The following is a 25,327-nucleotide window of genomic DNA, read 5'->3' as shown; positions in this document are numbered from 1 at the left end:
AGTCCCTAAGTGGTGACACAGTAAGTCATATTGGTTGGCATTGCCCTTCTTTCTCACCCCTTCTTGAAACAAAGTATTGCCCTATATAGTCTATGTCATATAAACATAAAACATTTTGAAATTGGACCTATGACATGTCATTCCACATTCTAATAAAGATGCACACACTCAAACACATTTTTGAGGTACTTTATTAAACTTTATTAAAGACCTTTGAATAAATATTAATTATAATAAATGACCATTTGCATCCTACCTAAAGTACATTTGAGGCCACACAGAATTCACCAAAGGCGGGGGGCTGATAGTGTACCGGTTATGTACAGAAGCTAAAAGTCCTCGTCACTGTGACCGGAGGTTCGAATCCGACCTCGGCCCTTTGCTGCATGTGTGCTCTGTCTCCTCTCAACATTTCCTGTCTCTCTTCAGCTGTCCTATCCACTGAAAGGAAAAAGGCCCAAAAATATAACAAATGTAGAATTTACTACAAACCTTTATTTTCCTAGGAGCAGTAGAAATGTATTATTTAAACTGCACGGAGCAAACAGAGAGAACACAACCACTGCTTGTTGCACCCGGCAGGAGTTCGACTTCGAGCAATATCGAAGTTTGAAACAAGAAAACTTGGCAGTACCTATAACAAAGAATTTCTCTGACACACTCTGGAGTTCACTTATCCTGTGTAAACTGTCTGTTCTCTGTCTCATAAAAAACAACCAATACAGTTATTATTATAACTACAATTATCATAACTCCTTCCCTCTGTGGTTAAATGAACTGGGTCTGTTTTCAGGAGCAGAATTCAGAGCAACAGGACAGAGAAAGTAGCGCCAGATGTGGCTGTCAGGATGAGTGATTCCAGGCTTTTCCTCACCTGAGATCTGAGCAGCAGGCGATCAGCCTCGCTCTCGGATACAGCTCGCAGCCCTGAACACACCTCATAAAGCCCTCACGGTGTTTATCAAGTTGATAAAAAATATAGTTGCTCAGATTGAAGGTCAAATAGCAGCATGCATGATCAAACAAACCCATATGCGTCTATATGTCAGTTCGGGCCGATCGGCAGCAGAGAACTCCTGTCCGACTTTCTTGTGTTTTTTGCATTTTAAAGGTTTGTTGAATAATCCGCTCGAAATACTGTCGGAAATCTGTGTGATGCAAAGAGCTGAATATTTTGCAGACATAACGTTTTTTCCTGAAATTAAACTTTGATGAAAATCGATCAGCTAACAAAGACAAAACAAACAGAAACTAGCATGGTTTTGATTGTCATTAGACAGATGTTTATTGTTCCCAAGCTGGGAAATTGCTTGTCTTTTTTTCCTTTTCTTTTTTTTAAAAGAAAATAAAGTTAAAATTCTCAATGTTTTAGCTTTCACACATTAGGAAATAACTTTTTTTTATTTTCCTATCATAATAGTCAATAGAACATTTTGTTTTTTGTTATTGTTCTTTTGGCTCAGAGAGAACAAAACAATTAAAGATGTCACTTTAAGAGTTGAGAATGAAAAACAATTGCTGGACAATATAAAATAAAACATTGACTGCATGTTATTTAAACAACAATTTGTTATCATGTCCATCTCCTACTGAAATACTGTAGCTAGGATACAGCAAACCACAATTTATGTCCTTTCCCTGGAAATAATCAGTCCTTTAAATTGTGGTTTATCTTCAGTTAGCCAGCAGGTGAGCAGTTACTGCGGCTTCTGCTTGGTTGCACACACTTACAAAAGAAACGACTCCAATAAAGAAGCAAGTCTCGCATAGCCAGGCTCTCGTTAAACGGCTGTTTAGAGCAGGACATAATAGGCTTTCTTCTAAAGTGAAATATATTCTGGGTAGCTCCAACCTCCTGGTGTCAGGAAATCTGTAGATCTCTAAGAGTCAAACATGAAAGAGCTCCTTCTTAGAAACTACAAATGATTTCAGTTCAACCAACGTTAGCAAGACACTGTGAAATCGTAGTGTGTGTGCATACATAAGCTGCTTGTGTCTGTGAACTTATTCACTATCAAATTTAATGCTGATGAGTGTAAATGTAGCAAATTCACTGAAATATGGAGATCAATGGAAACCCTTTTTACAGACATGGACAATTTATCAAGCCACATGCAACTTTACTTCTGTTAGAAGCATCAAACCAGTTACAAATGTTACTCATCCCAATAGAGTTCAATCATCTGTTTGTGTCGACTTCATTCATCAACTTTAGTCAAATTGATAGCTTTTCAGGCTGTGACTTGGCTTAAAATGAAACAAAAATTCTTAAAACAATAAAGGCCTGTCTAAGGTCAGACTGCTCGACAGAAAGCTACAAACTTCACTTTTATCCCACAAACCGAGAACAAGCAGAAAAAACCCAGAAAGTTGTGTGTGTATGCCTGTGTGCCTTTGTGTGTTTGTGTGTGGACGGAAAGAGTGGGGTCTGGATACTGTCAAGCTGTCTATCTGATAGAAAAGCCAGTTCTGTGAAGCAGAGCGGCCGGCAGCATCAGTCGATGCCATGCCTCATTTCTGCAGCTGTGCATATTCCCTCAAACACTGAGGTACACATAAGCTTATGTACACTAGGCCTGTCTGCACTCACACAAACAGTGTTTGCTGGTTTATAAACCACCCACATGAGTCAGACACCCAACTGAAGTTTCCAGTGGAAGAACAGTTTTCTTGCTGCACCTTTTGTGAGTTGGATGGCACTGCTATGTATGTGTCATTCTCTGATGGAGCAGCTTCAAATTGAATATCTTTATGACATATTATGTGTTTCAAATAACGATGTGTGGGTAGATAGTGGGGTACAGTATGTAGGGAGCTAACTGCACTGAGTTTGCAACACTGTGTTATGAAAGAGATGGGATCTGAAGAATTTAATTTAAAGAAATACAAACCCTGATACTGAAAAATAACACAGGTACATGTTGATAATATCTTGGTATCTAAAAACAACTGCTTCAGTCCACTAAAGCATTCACAGGTCTATTTTTTATCTAGCTGTGAAATGGGTGGATCTTCCTTGATCTACTTTGCTCTGAGACGTCTTTCATTTGTGAATCGTTTGAACAATGGGCCTCCCTAAATAAAACAAAAAAACTACAAAGAATAAATGCGTAACCTCATTTAGCACAGGCATGTGGACGTTAAACAGCAAGGACCGAAAGCTAGCGGAGCTGACTCTGCTAATGACGACCACACAAGGCAACTAAAGTTAAATGCTTTTCCCACAAACAAGTTTAAATAAATTGTTCTGGGTTTTGACTTTTCTCTGCGATTTCTTACCTTTAGACTTGAAGGGTTCAACTACATTTAAATCAACATTTTGACCAGGTTAGGCTGGGACCATATGTTACATGAAGCATGTAGAAGTAGTATCCTCATTCCTCAGTGCCTCAAATTCAGCTGATGTGTAAAAACTGTCTTTGCCTTTGACCATCATAAATTAGCATCATATGAAAAACATGCATTTCTCAGCCTGTTCATCCTGGGGGAAAAGACAGGGATGTAATTTCTGCTTTTACAGATTAAATGGACTCATTGCTGAACACAGCTGACTGCCACAGGAAACGTTCATCTGAACGTCTGCTCATATCAAAATCAGCCTGGAACACGCACACACAAATAAACACGGTAAGACTGGAGCCGAGTTCTGGTCTTCCTTAAAATCTAAATCAAGACCAAAAACTCTGAGACATGTCAGACACAGAGCAATTCTGTTTAGAGAAATTAATTCTGATCATTTTTCCTGTTTATGAATATACTGATTTTTTCCAATTTAAAGATGCACATGTTGTGCTTCCAGAGAAAGTTAAGGCCCCTCTGCTGCTGCTACACAAGCTTTTAAAACTGAATCTTAAAGGGATACTTCGCCCGTTGAAACATGAAGCTGTTGTGAAATTGGGTCATACATTTTAGTAGAAAGGTGAAATCATTGTTAAAGTTGGTGTTTACAGAAAGTGTCTTTTTCACATTTATAACAACACATACGGCCATTTCCTCAACTGATACAGATATTTCTTCCAGAAGGAATTGGCAGTTTGGAAAATCCTGGCAGAAACAGACCGTCTGTTTCCATAGGCAAACAGTGAGAGCACCGATACAACCGTCCACCCTTTCTCCTTGTTCTCAAAGCTGCTGCCCTACCTGTTGGCAGCAGGCACGACTTGCAGCTATATTGCAGCTGGTAGAAAGAGCCATTCATACTTTTTTTTGGTCATTTTTTGTTCTATATCAGCTTTATCCACAGGGCCTGTTAGCATAGCTTCCAAGCAATATGGCAGATTTTAAGTTTTGACCCTGGCAGTGAGGTCCCACCCACTGATCTGTGATTGGTCTGGAGAAAATGAGAAACAAAAAATGTAGTTTCACCCCTGCTAACCAAAACAGCCTTATCAAATGCAACGTTTCAGGCAAGGAAATATGTTTTATCGTCTCAGGGCAAAATGAGGGCCAGATGCACAACCATTGAAAAATACATCCAGGTCTCTAATGATACCAAGCTTAATGCAAATGGGTGAAGTATCCCTTTAAATGTGTGCTAACTCAATCCTTTGTGGATGAAAAACATTTACTAATCAAATTAAATTAGTTATATTTTCCCATACGTCTGTTATCTGTTAGATAACAAAGTACATGCTCTGCGCAATGTCACACACACTTTGAAGCCACACTGACTGAGAACTCAGTGGGGAAAACATGGTGGAAACAGCTCCTCTAAGACTTCATCCATCAAACTGTTCTGTACGAGGGACAATTGTTGATGACAGAATTTAAGGTCTTAGCAGACAGATTGAAAAGTAATTTACCATTTCTACTTATCACACTCCACATGCACACAAGTGGTCACAGACAAACAGTCTGACGAGTCGTGAAAGATTGGGATGTAAACTGCTGAAATGTCGAGGGAAACTCAAGTGTGGGCGCATTTATCATCAGCCCCTCCATTAAGGTTTCAACCTCCCCTCTTTCCCCGGCTTCACTGACTTGTGTAGTGAGTCCCTGCCTTCTGTTTCTCATTGGACATGTTTCTCCATTAACCAAGGCCTCTGTGGCTGCAAAAAAAACACGCTGTGGCCGAAGCAAGGACATCTCAAGACTGGGGTTTTTCCAATTTTTAAAAAGACAGTCAAAACATTGCAGATAATCATTCATCTGTAACAGACCAAGAATTAATGACAGACCAGAGTACTGTTACAATGGCTCAATAGAAAGCCTTTGAATGCAGCAGTTTGCTATGTTGGCATATAGTGCATCTGCATCTTATCCTGATGTTAACTTGACACTGCATGTTAAGGTTGCACAGAGGGAGAAATGTGTTTCTAATATAGTGCGAGAGAGTGCTGCTCCACCAGCGTGTTGCACAGAACACAACGACTCCATGTTTACATACATACACACACACACACACACACCTACACACACACACACACACACACATCTCTACACGGACTCTTCTTTCATTCAAGCAAAACCAGTCAGGTCAAACCACTTTTGTATTTTGGAAGAATGTAAGATATGTGGTGGGCACCTGTTTTCAATTCGCTAACAAGAGGGGGACCGATGTGTGTGCACGAGGAAACAAGAGTGTGAGAGAGAGATTACCTCAATCTGTGAGTTTGCTGTGACTAGACGTGTGTGTGGCCCTCTTCATGTACCCAGTGTGCAAGTCCACAGAGCTGGTGAGTAAGATGAGCGGTATGTTAACATACACTCCTCCCCATGTAAAGTACATCTAGTCTCTGCTGCTCTGTGGGGATTTTTCTGTATTTCTAGGCCGGAAACAGACTCGAGGAGACAACAGATCATACATGTAGAGGTGGACACAGTAACATCAAGTGCCTTTCATTGACTTTGTGCCATAACTCAAACAGGGTGTAAGGGAAATACATATGAGGTGTGAGCGGTTTTTACATCTGTTTGGCAACGGTTGCCGTCTATCAGTCCTAATGGGAAAAGTACGGCAGTGAGATACTAATGACCTCACTGTGTGTTTGGCTTGTAAAGCAACAAGGTGTGTTGATGTTTCCCAGGAGGGAGACATCACCGTGTCTCGTTTGCAGTGTGGAGCTACCTAAAAAAAAATATAAACGCAAACATATGAAAAGAAATAGGATCTTACTGTAGATGAAGATCCCATGAAAACAAATTGTTCATACATCATCCTGTTACTATAAACCAGCACGGGCTGTTGAGTCATAAACATAGACTTAAGTTTTATGTCTGTCTGGGACGAAAAAGCAATCTCCTAATGAGGAGATGCATCCGATGGCCAACAATAACAAGTTTTCCAATGAAATCACAAAGACAACCCGTATCACTGGAAGAAAGCAAAACCAAAAGTATTTTAGTTGCATCAGAATTTATTCTTAAGTATTAAAACCCAAGCGTGGGCAGTCCAATGTCATGTTCTAATTCTAATTATTTTTGTTTTGTTAAAGAAAGAACAGGACGTATCTATTATCCCATGTGGAGCTGATACAGGATTCCATGTTGTGAAACACGGAGTAGACCTTGGGTCCATCACAAGTCAAGTCAATTTTAAGTCCGAGGTGTTAAGGAGGGAGGGCATGAGAGCCACACCTGACATTTTTACAACCAAAGATTAGTGACACTGTCGCCCCCTAAGAGGGTGGTTGTTAAGTTTCCAGCTCCTATCAGGTTAGTTATCTGGTCACACACCTCTGCTGATGCTGTAATTCAGCACTGATTGCTCTGTTATTGCAGAGAAACAAGAGTGCTGCGGGCAGACACAGAGAAACAGAGGGACACTAGCCTCGGGCTTTACTGCCCCTGAACCATCAAAGAGTTTGGACTTACAACAGTGTCTGCAGCTCTTTCCATGAAACACCTGCTTATGCTTCAAACACAGTGCAGATCACCGATGACTCATCCTTCCAATTACACCCAGGTTCTCAGCAAATGCCTCTTTTAACACTTTGACATTCATCATGCTAAAATAATCACACAACTGGAGAACCAAGGACAAACACAACATTTGTTTTAGAGGTATTTAGCACATCTGCTACAATCCCCACTCTGGAAGGGTATCTTTGATCCCAGGCCTTGTGATGGATGAGGGTTATGGAGACCAGATCCCGAGCAGTCCACTAAAGCAAACACACAGGATCCCAGGCTCCATCGCGCTGCGAGAATAATCACCATAATCACAGCAATCATCTTCCATTCTCTAACCATATCCACACACATTAGTTATGTTTTAGTTAAAGTGGAGGACCTGCTCTTCAGCTGAATGAGCAGAGCCAGATTAAACAAGTACATGGGTTGCATTTCAACACTTCTATGTTTTCTTTTATGTATCGATATTTATTTAGAATATAATGACTGATAATTTAAAAAATGACACATAATTGGATGAATCATTTAATATCATGTAATACATTTATGGGATCATTTTAAAATTATTCTTGGAAATTACTTTTGCAAATGCGTGTACCGTAAATTCCGTACTATTGAGCGCACCTGGATATAAGCCGCACCGGCTAAAAATAAGTAAATAAATGTATTTGTACATATATAAGCCGCACTTGATTATAAGCCGCAGGTGTCCACGCTATAACAAGAGCTATTTACACAGACGTAGGCTACCGGTAACATCCGCAAATACTGTAGCGTCCGTACGGACGTTAAAGGACGACGAGAGCGTTCAAATAATAACTTTTAATAACCCGATCACTGTCGGCCGTGACCACGCCGTTTACAGCAGAGAGCAACACACGTAACTTGCCGTAACAATCCAACTCTCTCCCCCAGCGTTCTCTCATACAGCCACTCAACACGTTCTCGCTGGTGCATTCACTGACTCTCCACATAATCGGAATTATGAACACATTATCAACTACTGACTTTACAACATGAACTGTTACAATACGAAGCCTAGCCGACGGTGTCTGTAACACGGCTGATGAAAAAGATGACCGTAATATATTTCACAAGAAAAAGTCCATCCATTCACTGCCTCAGAATGACTTCATTACTCACTTCCTCAGTCTCTGTTGTCGCTGTCAGTGTCATCTTAACGTGCAGCAGCTCTGTTAGCTTCTTTGACAGCCAGGTCGATCGCCTTTAACTTGAAAGCTGCATCATATGTATTTCTCCGTGTGTTTTCCATCATGAGGGTGCGTGCATGAAGCGCAAAATGACTGATATTAAGATCCGACGTGACGAAGTCAAATGTTTTTGCGGCAGAAGCTCATTGTCCCCCATAAAAAATCCATGCATTAGCCGCACCGGAGTAGAAGCCGCAGTGCTCGAAGTGTGAGAAAAAAGTAGCGGCTTATAGTCCGGAATTTACGGTAATTATTGTAAACCAGTTAAAGCAGAGAAAATAATTCAATTTTGAAAATAGGCTGCCTCATGTATTTGTTTTTATTTTTGAAATGTATGACTCAGTGTTAGCTCATTTTTTGTGATGCGTGAAATAGATTATTAATAGCTTCGTAAAAGCTTGAACCACCATTGAAGAGCAGCTATTTTGCTCAGTTTTAGGATGTTAAAGCGCTTTTGATGTGCCCTGCTATATGTTGTAAATGTAATGAAATGTTGCCACAGCACAGTACTGCATGGAGGAAAAAAGAAAAAAAAAAGTAAAATGAAAGGATTATGGTTTCCTTTCCAAAGTGCTGTCCACATGTAGGACGAACACTACAGGGGGGACCTGCCTCAGGCTGCCGCCGTCTCTCTTCTCATAACTCTTCACTTTTAAGTCCCATTTGAGTTCCAGCAGAAAAGTTATGATAAAGTTGGGACTTGGACTTTTCCTGCCTGATGTTTATGGAAAAAGAGAAAGGGACCTTTTTTTCCAGCAGTCTCCTTTACAAACACTTCCTTAAGTCTCACAACTGTCTTCTGGTGGGTCTTGCTGAGGTTCCTGATGCCAGCCTAATGAGCACCTGACGCTGCGTTACAAGAATCTGGGCTTATTTACACATTTGAAACACTTTTTCCCCACCATTTGTGCTCTCCATCTTGGCAAAGATATGTTTGACAGGAGTTTGCACGCAAGTGAGGATTGGATTTGTTTTTTCTTACATCATGTTTTGATTAATTAGTCTGTTCAGATGTTTGATGCTTGGGAAAAAAAGACATTCTGCTTTCCTTCTTTCACACTTGCAGTGGGGCTTTCAACTGGTGCAACAACCACATTGTACTCTGAAAGATTTGAAATAAACATGCAGATTTTTTTTCCACTCTTACAAATAAATAGAGATTCATTTGACGCCCCTCTGTGGAAAACCTCAAAAAACTGTGATCTGTCAAATATATACTATAAACCCAGGCATCTGAATAAATAATGTTTTCTAAAAGATCTATGCAAAGTTCAAGCATGTTGGACCTCTTTGCACTGAGGTTGGTAAGAAATGCTTTTAAGTTCACTCAAGTAATTCATAATACATAATTCATATATGGTCAAACGTGTTTAATTTGCATAGAGTGGAGCTGGTGAAATAAAGAACAATATTTGACAAATTATCAAACAAAGAATCACGAATGAGACAGAAGTTTTACGTGGAAATTTAAACATTTTGAAAATGCACTGAACAGAAGCATTGTTAGCACAATCAAATATCGTGTCAGATGCATTTTAAGCTTTTGAGTGTAAAAAAGGTGATCCCTATCTGGCTGGAGTAAAAGTTTTTCGTAACATCTGGAGGATTTCAAAAATGTTTCAGCTTTATAGGAAAAAAAAATCCCAAGAGGTTTGGCAAGATAAGAAAGAAGAGCGTCCTGTCATTTATCAGCATCTTCTCTTATTTATTTACTTTTTTAAACTAAGGAGACCTTTTTTATAGTAAAACATTTATAAATATATTTTAAATAATTTATTTTGGGGCTCCTTATAGAATAGTGGACTAAGTCAGAATGAATGCTGTATATAGGAGCCACAGCTAGGATTCGAACCCGGGCCAGCCAACTGGAGGATTGTAGCATAAGTACATGGGGCGAGCGCATGAAGCACAAGGCTACTACTTTATTAAATTATACCTGAATGCTACAGATCAAAAGATAAAGGTCATGTTGTAAAAGATAATGTGTAATATCAAGTTCAACATCACCTGTGGCATCGCTGTAGTGAGGGATGTTAATGCTGATGTGAGCGTGTGGAAGTTCACTGAGGTATGTTAAAGGCAGTGAAGGTCACTGAAGAGAGAATGAAGGACATCTAGTCATGATATTAGCATTGCGAGCTGGCTGCATCAGGTCCAAGTTTTCTAACTATGCCAGGAGAGGGACCAGGCCAAGCCTGCCACACATCTGCTCCTGGTTAGAGGTGTTGGCTTTTGGCATTCACAGCAGAGGTTCAAAACCTCAGGGAAAGGTTTCACTTGGCCTCTTCTTGCCTGGGCCACTGCAAACCGTACCCTGTACACTCCCTAAGGGAATGCAGGTCTGAGGAAAATACCACCGAAAATTCAATTCCCCTTTTCCTTTCCCTGCTGCACTCCTGTGACCGAGGCAAATTTCATTACACACTTATGGACTCATAAAATTCCTTCAATAACATACTGCGGTGTCTCACTGGCCTTTAGAATCAAACTGGAGGGCAAATACAGGAGGTGAGATTCATCAAACGTGAGACCCAGTCAAGCCCAGTCCTTCTTTTCCATCTTCTCTTCTTCTGCTTTTATTTCCTAACAACAAATAAACAGCTGTATACTACAGACTAAATATGTTTGAATGGGCTGCACTGCTTAAGTGATGAAAGCCCATATAAAGAGAGTTTCATCTTGTACTGTGTCATCTTGAAACAATACATCACCCGGCATCTAATAAAATGCCCAAATAAAAAAAAACCAAGGCACCAATTACTGGATACTTGATCCAGTTAACAAAAACAGAAACAAAGAGAAACTTTGGCTTTTGAGAGAGAAACCAATTTGGTCACACACCTAACATTAAGCTTCCATTAGGCCTCTAATGAGCCAATAAACTTTTCGGAGGTGACTGATCTTCAGATATAGCCAAACCACTATCTGCTGTTTGTCTCAGTAAAACTAGGTTACCATCCTAACAGCCAAGCCTTCACTGGTTTCCATATGTGTCCGTCCAAGTTTGTGGCATACTTTAAGACTGAAAAACAAGCAAACAAACAAACGCTGCTGACAGAGATGTGGGTTGTGAAGTACGATTTTAGCCCATCACACTTTTCTCACTTCCATTTACAGCATTCTTCTCAACTAAAAGTGTAAACAAAAAGCCAAAGTGTAATTCCTAAAGGCTTTAAGCTGTTCAATTTTTTTTCACGACAAATAAAAACAGAAATTCAAATAGGGAAAATCCAGCTGCGAAGTCGGTTTTTGATTTCTTATTTTTCCTGGATATCTAAGTTGTGTGATTTTGATTGCCACTTTATTAGTCTGTTTTCAAAGTCTTCTATATCAAGGACAGATATGTTTGAGGTCTGATGAAGCTTACAGCCATTAAAGCATCCCCATCCCCTTAAAAAGCATTGTTTAAGGCACATTTAACCTAAACAGGCAGTAATCAATGTGCTCTGCATAAGACTGACATGCATGTTTAGTGTCAATAATCAAAGAGTGAATAAAAGTTATTTCATCTCTACGCTTAAAATATGAAACTTTTCAGACCAAATAATCGAGGCTGTTTATGCTCTATTTGCAAGCAGAAGCACTTCATTATAACCAGCAATATTTTCCAAATGTACAAACTCAGACTAATCTTTATTCATGAATCACTGAACTGAATTATTAAGTTGGCCACTAGCCTCATCCGCTAAAATTAAACTTATTTATCTTTACTGTTTATACATACTGAATCTATTTAATCGTATATAGCCCTACTCTGTAAATACATATAGCTTCAGATACATGTTTTTATTACCCAACTCTGTAATGCTATAGAACTTCTGCTCAATAGGTTTGGTTGTATTAATTGATGCACTGGTCATAGAGTTCTGCTTCTATTTCAGTGCATCAGTGGATTACTGAGTTTCCATATTTAAAGTCTGCATGTGAGTCACCTCAGCAAATCAGGATGTAGTTCTTTACAGTGAGGTACCAGTTACAGAGAAGGGAGAGCGGTTTTGTTGTTGAGCTTAAATGCAGCTTTAGCAAAAGAAGCACACAAAATGAATTGATGATAGATCCCAGAGTTTGCCACCAGACATCCAAAAATCGACACACTTTAATTACCGTCTCTAAATATGAAGGATTATGGGAGATTTCATGACCCAAAGGGGATCCACTGAAGGTTATCTGGCAATTCTGGTAGATTCAAGATGGGCTCAGGACCCGCCAACCTTCGACCTTTAAATGTTGAATTGCCCTTCTGATGATGGCACTCAAAATCCCCCAGCGGGTAACTATACTGTAAAACAAGTGGTGACAGTCTTTGTCTCCTCTCAAATGGATCTATACAAATAATGTCAACAGTCAAGTGGGAAATTAACAAGTGATGAAGACATATTTAAATTTGAACAAGAACAGCTGGAACAAGAACACAAATAAAACTGATAATGAAGGACCGTGAAAGTTAAAAAAGGAACATGTTTGAGAGAAAACCTGGACTGAATTAAAAAGAACAAAAAGACTCTTTTGATCAATGTTCAATGCTCATAAATATCACATTTCCATACTAACTTTTAATTGAGACTTACAAGCAGATGTTTTCAGAACTCTTCAGACAACATCTTAAAACACAATAATCAGGATGTAGCTTCTTCACAACATCCCTCTGAGGCACATATGTGTTCCTGTTTTATGTGAGGGTCAGAGGTCACGGACAGCCGGGAGCGATGCCTCTGGAGCAGGTACAGCTTTAGTCTCCTTGTGAACCCTTCAATGAGGATTATTGTGTGTGGGTTTTTTTTAAATTTTTTTTAACTTTTGTTGATTTTACATTCACATTAAGAAAAACGTTATTTCTACAGACATGGAAATCACGTGAAAAGATGCTCTTTGGTTTTATTCCCCTTCGTGTAAGACAGACATGTATGCTAATTTAAATGTGTATCTTAAAAACATGTATTTTATTAGTTTATTATTATTTTCTTTGGAGATCTCAAAGTTGTTTTTTATTCTTCTCGTGGTTTGGGAGTCTAACAGGACTGAAGCTCCTGAAGCCTTACAGGTGTGATCTACACCGAAGGCAGAGTTTTTACACTACAGGTGTCAGCTGGGTCGATCAGTCCTCACTGCTCGAACTGGCTGGGAGGTTAAAAAGCTTCAGAGACAAATCAGGAACACTCTCTTGGCCTTATTTGTGGGAAATGTTTTATTCATCTTTATAGTTTGTTCTTTCATTGTTCCTTTTATTCTGTCTCTTGTTTTTTTTTTTTTTCCCAATCTGTCTTCTGCTATTATTTAATCTCTCACTCACTCAATGCCTTTACTCGCTCTCTTTTATTCAACTCTGTTCCCTCTTGTTTTCTCTTTTCGGAGAGCTGTGTTGTAGATCTCTCGCTCAGCAGGACACCACTGAGTGATAGATGGCCTCTGACAAGGTCCAACACAATACAACCAACCATATGCTGAGAGCGAGAAAAGGAGGGATTAAGGGGATTCACAAGTGGCCAGAAGAGAGGCATGCCAAAGTCTTATGCAAGCAACATTTTCTCGAATTTACAGAAATATAAGGGGTCGCTTTGACACCATAAATTAGATTAATGCCTCCAGTGCTCAAGTATGAACCAAATCTGGCATTTTCTTATTTAAATGAGCATGTTGACACATTTAGGAAAATATTTAAAAGAGAAGAAAAACAATCTACCAACTCTAATAATTCAAATTTTGATAGAAAACATGTGTCAAACTAGCTCAATGAGGTACAGACAAAGCAGTAGAAAAGAAAGATGGAAATTTCATATTTAAGTTTGTTATACCTTAGAGATGGTTAAACTCAGAACCTGTCTGTAAAGAGAAATTTAGCAATTGCACGTTTGTTGGATGACGTAATTTCCTAAACTTCATTCTTTCTTTAAAAAGTTTCCATTGCAAACTAGTATCATAAAAACTTAAATATTAAGAGAAGAATTATAATGACATTAAGTTGAAGACAACAAAAGAGGTGACAGTATCTTATTCAAGTTTTAAACTATAGGGTGGTCTTGACTACAAGAAAGAAAGACCCAGTCCAGGAACACACACACGTGCAGTAAAGCTGCAAACACTTGTGTGACGCTAATGAGTGTCTGAAATTCCAGTGTAAGTAGTTGAAAGAGGAAACATTATTCTAACATTTTGAGACACTCTGTCAAATGACTTCTCTTAACAGTATTTACAGCTTCAGAACCATACTCTACTTTCAGGATAAACATTATGAATGTATGAAGAAAGGCGCGCGCACACAAACATAATCGATCTCATAAATAACATACAGCCTGAGAGTCAAATTAAGGAAATAAGATGTGTCTAGCTGGTAATGAAGGAGGCATGTTTCCCCTCAGGATAAGAACATCATCGAGACAAATAGAGAGCTCACACTGACATACACACAAACACATTTAAGAGGTACCAGAAATCCCACTACAGGTCTATCCCATACGAACCGGCTCACAGCACTCAAGAACACAGTGCCATGGACTGAAATTTGACACAAAACGTATGTTTTCTTGAGTTCTGAGGAAAAATGTGGAGGTTGGATGTCATGCCAAACAATCATAGTAGAGGAAGGACGGCTTTCAAACATTTCCCATGCATCAGGCTATTAAAATTACATTCGTTTGCAGGTTGCTGGCACTTGTCTCAGGGCATATTGCAAACACATGGAATTACATGTTAAGTCCATCCTGGATTTTAACACGATGATATTCTTGAGATCTAGGAAAAACAGACACTTCTGGATCTTTGCAGGCCATGTGGAAAGAATAAAGGGGAAAAAAACAGAAAGTATGGCAGTCAGGAGTGTGTCATGCTGAGCTCACATCATGCTGACGATTGTAAACTGACAGGTAAGACTGAAAACTGAGGTATAATAAGGTCATGTCAAGTTAAATGTAATCATGTTCCAACAGAGCTCCTTTGTTCTAAAAATACTCTGATACATTGTAAAAGGCCTCCATGTGTGAAACTGTGCAATGGTGTGCCACAGGGCTCTTTACTGAGGCCACGCTTTTTGTACTTTAGCTATCTAATAATTTAAGTTATCTAAATGCAATGTAGGGAGTTTATTCCAGAGAGCCATCAATGCAAAACAGAGCATCTGCAAGGAAATGCCTAAATATTTATTCTAAATGGCTGTCACGGCTGCCTCAGTTTGGAATTTGACAATACCAAGCACAGCATGCAAACCATAAGAGTCTCTGTTTACATGGTCCTCTGCAAATGTCACAGTGAGTGGTACATCGGTTAAAAGGACGCAGGAGGTTTTTCTTTAGAGGGTATTACACATGTACAGTAAAGAATCAACAAATAAGAAAGACGTTGTGTTTGGTCCCCAAAGGGCTGCAAAAATCCACATGAAATTAAAGTTTCATAGGTGCTTAAGTGTATTACTCTTCATAAAGATTCATTGTAAAATCAAAACGGGAAAAAAACAACAACATGAGTTTAAGACAACTGAAATGCAGAGAGACATTTAGTGGCCTAGAGAAACTGTCCTTCCTGTGTAGGACATTTCAAGTAAATGAAGACATTTTTATATTTAGAGATAGGAAGAGAGATTATGTACTGTACAAGTTCAAGCTGAATGAAACAATGATAGAGTATTTCTGTTATTTAAATGTGGCTTTGTCGAGTAGCGGCCAAGAAGGTTTGGCTCTAAAGACTAGATTCAGACAGCTGATGTCTTTAATGATCCACACAATCCTCACATGCCAGGATCTCAATTTGTTTCGCTTGAATCAAGCCTTCAGCGCTGTTGGCAATCTCCAGAGAACGTTCTGCTCTGGTTTTAATACATCATCAGCATCAGAGTTACAAGTGTTGACATCATTTAATCTAATGCCACAAACAATTTAACATGAATGAAACCCAAAAACCAAAGTGAGCAGAGTCCAAATGAAATTAGCTATAGTAAACTCTGGCTCATATAAAGTTCATTCAGATTCAAACTTGGTATTTCTGTGGATTCCTCTATTCTCTCACTCCAGTCCAGTTTGCACGGGTGACATTTGTATCTATATCTCTGTACATATCAGAGAAATAAGAATAAAATATGAATATTCGTAATGAATAAGTCCTTAGAAAATAAACTACCAGGTGTAGGGCGAAAGAAATGGTTTATAAAAACGTATTGACATGCCAGCTGAGATATTAGAGATTGATATGAGATTATATCCACTCTTCTCAGAACTCTACCCATGTGCAGAGGCTGTGGTCCTCATCGCAGTGGGTTCGTGGCCGACTTTAGCTCTTTGCCACATGTCTTCCCACACACTCTCCTTCCAACATTGTCTGTCTCTCTTTAGCTGTCCTATCCAATGAAGGCAAAAAGACCCAAAAGATAGATTTAAAAAATAAATAAATAAATAATTAAAAAAAACAAAAACATTTTTCATGTTAAAAAAAGCTTTCTAAAAGAGAAAGCTGTTAGTTTTTTTTTTTTTTTTTTACCTGTGGGCATGTTATTGACAGAATCATCTTTTCTTGTGAGAGATAGCTTTAAACCAATGTTCTATGTTTATATTTTATAATGTTCCAAAGCTTAAGTTGTATTTCTATTACAAACATGAAAGCTTTCAGCAGATGCATGAGGTCAGACTACTCTCACTCGTTTGCAGCACTGCAGGCTTCCAGGGTTGTTTTTTTATTGTTACATAAATCAAAAATTGATGTGTGAAAACATGCAGAAAATCTTTAACGCCCTTCATTTTACCCTTGTGCCTTCCAACATCAATAATAACAGCTCATATCCCATAATATCGTTATATGAATATCAACAAATCAAAACAGATTATATTCATGTTCATAGTGTCCAGGCTGACCTGCAGTGTTACAGTGTGAAACTTGGCAGAAGAAACTCATAAATTAGCACGAGGCATTGAGCTGAAGATGGATTTGATCTTGAAGCAGCTGCAACACCAAGAACTCAATCAATCACTATTTACACCTTCTATGTGGTGTGTGCATGTTTGGATTCAGGTGATTTTTCACAAAGAGACAGGGTGGACCAAAGAGACAGAACTCTGGTGTTTCCTTAGTTTGAAGAGATTGAATATGAGACAAAAAAAGAGTGAATAATAAACTGGGAGGACTTGCAGCAAAACAAATGAGAAGGATGGAGCCTGTTTCCCATTGCTGCAAGAAAATGTGTTTTGATTTTCAAATGAGTAAAAACAGAAAGTTATAACTAGAGGCCCTCTGACTGTAGACAGCTGAGCCAGTTTGTTTAGATGAAAACATTTTCAGGCCAGTCACAGATGTTTAGTGAATTCCTCCTTCTATTGCTGCTTCTCATGTTTGACTTTTCAGATATTTGATCTTCTGCCATTCTCTCACTCACTCCCTCTATGCTGTTTAGTGACTCATCAGCTTTTTGTCAGGGGCAGGAATTTAATACAGCCCTTCACTATTTTACTATATTTACTACATTACATTTATTTACTGATTCTGCCAAACTGGTTGTATATTTTATCTTATATTTTATTTAACGATTTGTTATTTTAGCCTTGGAGTTTTTCTTTTGCACCAACACGCTAAGACAAATTCCTCAAATATGTCAATGTACTTGCTGATAAAACCAATTCTGATTGTAAGATTCTGAAACGTGTGCTCCTTAGTTCACAGGTTTGGCATCAAAATCATTAAACACATAACAATAAAGGAAAGTCAAATGTAGAATGATGTGAAGTCCAAAAAGCAGCTTATAAGCTCCTGCATGCTAAGCATAAGCCAAAAGTGTACCTGCTCGATCATTCTGGAGGGAGGGACTGTGTCATGTGGTATCAAAGTTTAACTAAGTGACATTTATTTTGGGCTTTTGGGCATTTCTTGGAGGGAGAGGACAGTGGATAGAGAAGGAAAAAAGGAGGAGAGAGTGGGGATTGACATGTGGGAAAGGAGCCACAGGATGGAGTCGATCCCGGGCCGTAGGCCTGTAGCCTCCATACATGGGGACGCGCGCACTAACCACTGAGCCACCAGCCCATCTAAGTTACATTTTAGCCGCAAGTGTGAACAGTGGGCACACCACTCTGCACTACAGTCACTACCTCAGATGAAAAAACTATCCTTGCTCTCTCTGCCTTCATATGTTTGTTTTGAAAGCAGGGTTACATTAGTGTTGCTTCACACTTCTCTATATTGTTGTTCTTCTCATGTTTCCTTTGGATGGAGCCCTGTGGCTCTCATTGAGAGGCTTCTGGCTGTGACTGCTGCACCACTATGTCAGTTCAAAGAGAGCGACTCGACTGTAAGTGTCCGATATACTCTAGCATGTTGACTTAAACCTTAAAAGTGATTAGACACTATAAACATTTGTGCCACTTGATGCTGTTCATGTGAGATCAGACTAGCAAAGAAGGAAAGAGAAGGGTCTAAATCATGATGTCAGGCTGGTTGCCATGTGCTTGATCATGAAGCCAACTTTAGACTCATCTCTATTACAGTAACGCACATTAAACATAAGAAGAGTTTCTACCTACTTCTGAAGCAAAGTCAGTTTTATACATCTGCCCAGTGTGACCGCCCAAGAAATTATCTAAACATTAGCAAGAAGTTAGACAATTTCTGTGCGGTTATTTTAATGCATGTCATTGATGCCTGGGTGTGAAAGAGCCGTTGTTTACATTTTCTCCTGAGAGGTAACATGAATGTAAGCAGGGGGTGATTTACACACATTTGCACAGGGGGAAATCCCAGAAGAGATTAGATGTAATGCATTGTCCAGTGGTTGCTAACAATGTAAAGTCTCTTAACAAACCAATGTCTTCTGGCTCTGTAATGAGTTCAAGTCGAACATGGCTGCCACACATCTGGGTTACTGAAGCTCCTTTTGTAACGTAAGATTTTTGGCCTATGTCTTTGTTAGATGGGACAGCTAAAGAGAGACAGGAAATGTGGGGAAGAGAAGGGGGGGGGGGGGGTAGACGTGCACCAAATGGTCACATGCCAGGAGTTGCAGCAGCGCCTAATGCAGTAAGGTCTCTGCCTCTTTAAAGTGGGTGCCTACACAACTGTCAGAGGTACACCAGAAACCTCCATAAGCTCCATACTGTTTTGGACCTACGTAGGCCCTCCATTTCATCCAGATTGCTCCACTTCCCTCTCCTCCATCACCAATCCTGTTGCTGCTTGTTTGCAACAAAAATATCTTTACAATCACAATATCTAAATGTCCACGGTGTGACTCAACCTCTAGTAAATGCATAAAAAATTCAGGTTTGATGTCATATGTAAATCCAAGTCTCTATAACACAAAACATTGTAGAGGCAATGTCTATATTTCAGACATTCACAGCAGGACTGAAAAGCAGAATCAAACTGTTTTGCTGCCATTGAATAAATCAGGGATGGCCAACGTTGGTCAAAGCAAGAGCCACGTTCATTTAATTCTCACTGCCAGAGGGCCAAATTGCAGGATACTCTTAGGTGGACTTAAAATTCAACCATAGGAAAGAATACATAGCTTTTATAAGCATCTATGATACACAAAGTTCATATTTAGAACTCCGGTGCAACTGTAATGCTTAATGTGCTTACTACAAAATCAATGCAAAAAAACAGAGTTCTCCCCCCCCCCCTTTCTTTCAATGTTGTAGTACTCAAAATCAGTCTCTATCTCAAGACCAGTCTCGAGGTCACTTTTTAAAGTTCCAAGTCTCATCTCCAAAGCCTTTTTGCTCTGTCTTGTCTCGGTCTCAGACTGGGCAGTCCTACTGATTTAAAATAAAACCCGTCAAGACCACCACTGACGCTGCTTTCTAAAAGAACAAATTACTTCAGCTCATTTGTATTTGTTTGATTTTTATCTCCCAGTTACGGCCACAAGCTTCAGACTTTGTCATGTTCTCTTCGTTTCCAACATTCCAACAATTTACCTGAGGGCAACAGGCAAAGGGGAGCTGCATGTGGCCCCCGGGCTGCCACTTGCCCATTGCTGGATTAAACTATTAATACTTTTCAGGTGTGCACAATGTTTCCTATTTCCTGAAAATCAAAGTAAACATTTAAAGGGATAACCATCATCTCTCCAACAGAAAAAGCAAAAGAAGTATTCCATCCCTGGTCTCAAGAGCAGCTGCATACATTATAACTAAAAACATCCTATGTTTGAATCATGCTTCTCCAGTTTCTCTGTTTTGGAAAGATTTTCTCCGTGTCCATGTTCACAAATAATGACTGGCCGGCCACAGATGACAAGAACAACATAGTATAGGAATTCCTAAATGCAGGTGTTTATCCATTGAGCCTTAAACACACGGACGAGGACTTTGAGGTCACAGGTTGAACGGACTGACTGCCTCATTTTCAGAGGTGTGAAATAAACATAAGACTTTCACATGAAGTCACAATATACACAGCTAGACTAACAGTAAACATGAGCGAGAGAACGATCAGGGAGGTGTTAAGTTGTGGACATGAAGGAACTGATGGAATGAGAGGAGGAACAACGAAGACGTGGTCGCCGATGGAGGGATAAACTCCTGCAGAGAGATGTGAGAGGATGCTGATCCTACCTTAGTCTGAGCTCGGGTTATTTTCCCGACTCATTCCCCCACTGAAAGAGTGTGTGTAAGCTCGGAGCGGCCCCATTATTGAGAGCTCTAACAAGCCTAGGTCAGGGGTCATGCATTGGTGAGTGGAAAAGGATGGCGCAAGGCTGTTAAAGGTCCTTTAAACACCACCTGCCTTCCCCTACACACAAACACACTCACACACACACACACACACACACACACAGATACACAAACTCGGCTGATTGTTGCCAGACCATATTTAAACACATCCCTAGTGCCTCTGTGTGATTGTACACAGAGATGAGAAGAGTTTGCACTTATTCTAGCCTGCACTACATTCTTGTAGCTCAAAGTGTAATAAAGAGACCATGATTCAAACATGTCAGTTTCAGTAGTTTTCAGAATCCTTAGGTCTATTCTTTTTGCTTTATCCCCCTATGCAGCAGGCCAGGAAAGACTAAAATGACCACTGATACATCTGTTTGACTTACAAAGGCAAACCAGTCGGACAGAAAGAAGATTTATTATTCCTTTATAGTTAACATATCATTTCTCTGACCACTGCTGCTCGACAGGTGACAAATCAGGAGATGAACAGCAGACACAGCTTTTGTTTGACATTAAGTTTCAAAGTGCACAATGCGTTTGACATATAAAAGATTTTTTTTTTTTTGCCAGAAAATACTGCAATGTGTTGTTTTGGACATCATCAGCAAAGATAAGACACACAACTTTGTCCACAGGGGGCGCCAAAGAGTGAAAAAAGGCGGAAGAATTATTATAGTAAATTCCACAAGACTTGAGTGTGCACCACACCAAAATCAAAACTGAAGCTCCAAATTTAAAAACAAGATTTAAGAACAATCTCAAGTCGTTCGCACATCATGAGAATAAATAATCCAGGTCCAGGCACAAAAAGGCCTTTAATTCATTGGGCTATAAACATTCAAAAACACCAACCTTCTTCAGGGTGAAGTTTTTACAACCGTCCCCTTGATGTATACTGATGTTTTTTGGTCTTAAGGTTTCCCTTCCCGGAGCACCGGTGGTTTGAGGGTAACCAGAAGTGCTCCTGCTGTCTCTCTTTTTCATTGTCAGACCATTTTGTTTTCCTCATACTAATTTCTTTTTTCCGAAAGAGAATTATTGATACCTGTATCCCTCTGTTACCTGCTGGATTGCAAATAAATAAGTGGTTGAAAGAAAAAACACCTGATTGATGTCGTAATGTGAGGTTATTTTTGGGTTTTTTTTTAAAAAAAAAACACTTTACCTGAAACCTATATCAACATTTACTATTCTTTTATTTTATGTATGCTCACTATTGTGCCATAGAGAATTGTGACAGCAGAGCTTAATTACAACACTCGCAATGTAAAAGGCATATGAAATCACTTAAGAATTAAATTATGTCTTTATTGGAAATAGGCAGGCTATCCCCTACCTTACCATTATCATAGAAATTGTTCTATTTTCTTTAAAATAACTGTAAACTAATAATTACTCACTTACTTACTTTCACAATAATTATCCTTTGTCTTACATACATAATATAAACACAGACTCCCTCACGACCCTCTTCTACCTATCACTGCCTAACTATTCTCAGGGTGTTTTGTCTCTTACAGCTGTACTGACTTATTAAAGCACACATTTAAAAAAAAAAAAAAAAAAAAAAAAAACACTGATTGATGCTTGTTTTTGTGAGACCGCCTCACATAAATCAGTCCACTGAATAAACGCCTTCCTTGGCTTCGTCTTCGTCCTGCGTGATAACAACAATAGCACAGTCTCAAAGGCGCTCTCTGTCTCTCAGCCCTACTTCATCCTTAAATAGAAAACATCATAGCAGCAGGAGCTTACAGCTAACAAGACAAAGGCTCCCATTGGGCCAGAATCAATCAGCAAAATGGTGCAAAAATCTCTAGGATGTGGGAAAATGAGACTCAGTAGTGATTCATTGTTAACATAAGTTTTACTGCATCAATATTTTCTGTTTTAATTTCATCACCGGCCCACCTGTATAATCAGTCAGAATATTTTTATATTTCTACTGTAGGCAGTTAACCAAAGTAATTAAAGTCTGCACAGCAGTAGAAGAAGCTTAAAGTATCTTAGCACATTTTATCATCGGTAAATCAATACTATGTTTGTTATTCTTTACTTTAATGGAGAAATGTGCTCGCCTCAGTCAGTCTCTGTGCAGCAGCTGCACAAAGGAGCCAGAGGTTGAATAACATTTCTAAAGTGACAGGAAGTAGCAGTCGGGTTTTATGGGAAATATGGACATCATTTTGAGAAACATTAGCACCGTCTCACATGTGTGGAAAAGAGGCTGGCTGTCAAATATGGATTTGATGATGTAAAGCTTTGTAATATATCAAAACATTATTTTTTTTACACATATGTACAAAGTGAAAGGAGGTGGTTATACGCACATCAAGTAGGTTGGCCGGTGCAAAAACAGCCGACTGAAGAGGAAGACAGGCCCGCACCCTCGCTCAAAACTTTTTGTGGCATTTGAGTTAGTATGCGGGTCTATCTTCTTCCTACATGAATATATTAATTTGTTTTTGCTTACTAAGTTTTAAACAGTACTTTTATAGCTGTGCTTTGCCAGATATAAAGATGATGACAACACACACATTTACAAAACAGAACAACATCAACAAGCACAGAGGCTTACAAAATTTCAAACACATTTTTCTAATCTTTAAAGTCAGCATAATCTATTTTTTGTACACTTTAAAGAGTATTTTCATATTTTTCTATGTTTAAGGATATGATTTAGGATAGTGTTACTGTGTGTGTGTGTGTGTGTGTGTGTGTGTGTGTGTGTGTGTGTGTGTGTGTGTGAAAATCTTTTCTTTTTTTTCCTTTGTATTTATTTTTTGGCCATTATTTAGGAGACAGGATAGTGGATAGATGGAACATGCAGGAAAGGAGCAACAGATGGAGTTTGAACCTGAGCCGTCCGCTTTTGAGGAGTTCAGCCTACGTACATGCACTAACCACTGGGCTACCGACGCCACAACCTCTGGATTTATCAGCTAAAAATGTAAAGTCAGACAGGAAAAGTGAGAAAGAATGGGGATGACATGCACCTTATAGCATCAAGGTCCAGAGACAAACCCGGGGGATTTGGAAAAGCTATTTTAGGAGCCTTATAATTGAATTCAAAAAGAAAAGTCTTTTCCTGCAAGATTCACATTACAAATATTTCCACATTTTATCAAGAAATTGTCAAATCAAATAAAATCGTCTAAAGAAAAATGTCACGATCAGCAAGTTTGAGGAAAAATACAACAGACTGATGAAAACTATAAATGCCGGACGTACGTAGACCTTTTTAAATACTTCCCTTACATTGTTCTTGTGTGAGCAAATTGAAAGACTAAAAGGGTTATGATACTGACGTATATTGGCACAGTTGCAGCACTAGAACATTAAATTCTGGGAGCTTTATAGGACTCCTGAATTAAACTTGTAAACTGACCCTCCCCACGCAAACAGGTTCAAATTCTCTCTCTCTGCATCTGCCCAATATGTAAAACACAACAAGGCAATGTTTTGACTCAAGCACTTGAGACTATTTGAAAATATGCAGCTGATCCCAGTCGTTCATATCCACCTTGATTCCTTATTCACAAACACTTGAGGGTCATTTTCAACTGGGTTTACTTTGGCTTGATTTGTTTGTTTTACCTAATTTGTCAAATTCATTTTAAAATACATCGCTGAATATTTCATATTTCTCTGGATCTACAGAGAACAACTGTTTCTCACTTTTAAACCATTTAAATTATATTTTAGAAAAACTATATATATTCTCTTCAAATGGGTTGGACCCCGAATTCTCAAGTCCACAGTGATTTTCTCAGGAGTTCTCCGGATTTCTAACTCACTTATAGGACGGCTCTCTCATTTTTATAAATCAATCCTGCCAACAGCAAAAAAAGCCTTCCAACCCACATCCTTTTCAAAATGCTGAAATCAATCACAATAACTGATAAGAAAGGCAGGCCACCCAAATTCAAGACTCCAGACTTCTTCTGTGGTTAGTCTGAGTTAACTGTAACCAGTGAAAATGTCAGCGCTCTGTTTACTAATCTCTGCTGCTGCACCCTTCTATCCGTCCTCACATTCCTCCTTTACAAATTGCATTTGTCATTTTGAAAGCTGATGGTTTCCATTGGCATGCTTTGAACCTTGTGTGAGTATGTACGTATGTGCATAGTATGAGTGTTTGTGACCTCGAAAGCCCAGACCAGGTCCAACATGTAGAAAGGAGACAAAAAGACATTTTTGTGTGTGTGATCTCCTACCTGTTATTGTAATGTTGCTGTAGATGTTGGACAGTTGCTCTTTCAGCAGGACGAGCTGTGTGGTTGCAGCCTTCTCCCTCTGTAGCTCCAGCATTATATCAGGATGGTTGGCCACTTTGCATCCTTTCTGTTTGTCCAATGCAATATCACTGCGCACAATGTCTGGAAGCCGGCATTGTTTACATGTCAAAAGAATACAAATGAGACAGGTGTTTTGTTTTCAACAGGGGGTCCAAGCTTTTGCTATAACTTGTATTTTTTAAATAAACTTTCACACATTCCTTTTGCATTCCATAAGGAATTCACTGGCTCAAAGTGATTTAGTCAGAAAGGGTACATTAGCTTAACAACAAAACTATTTCCTATTTAATATATTATGGAGTTTAGTAATATATTTGAAGTTGGAGGAATT

The 25,327-nt window shown here is 39.1% G+C and overlaps 1 protein-coding gene across 1 annotated transcript in view; it reads right to left on the bottom strand.

Moving 5' to 3' along the window:
- Window positions 1-25,327, bottom strand: part of hpse2 (heparanase 2) — a 50,358-nt gene that overhangs the window by 24,088 nt on the left and 943 nt on the right. Inside the window, 2 exon segments of the mRNA XM_079362756.1 lie at window positions 24,916-25,136; window positions 25,138-25,158. Of these exon segments, the coding sequence (XP_079218882.1) occupies window positions 24,916-25,136; window positions 25,138-25,158 (242 nt within the window).

This window comes from Symphodus melops (assembly GCF_947650265.1).
Source record: "Symphodus melops genome assembly, chromosome: 15".
NCBI classification, from domain to species: Eukaryota; Metazoa; Chordata; class Actinopteri; order Labriformes; family Labridae; genus Symphodus; species Symphodus melops.
This window is presented reverse-complemented; position numbering and strand designations above follow the sequence as displayed.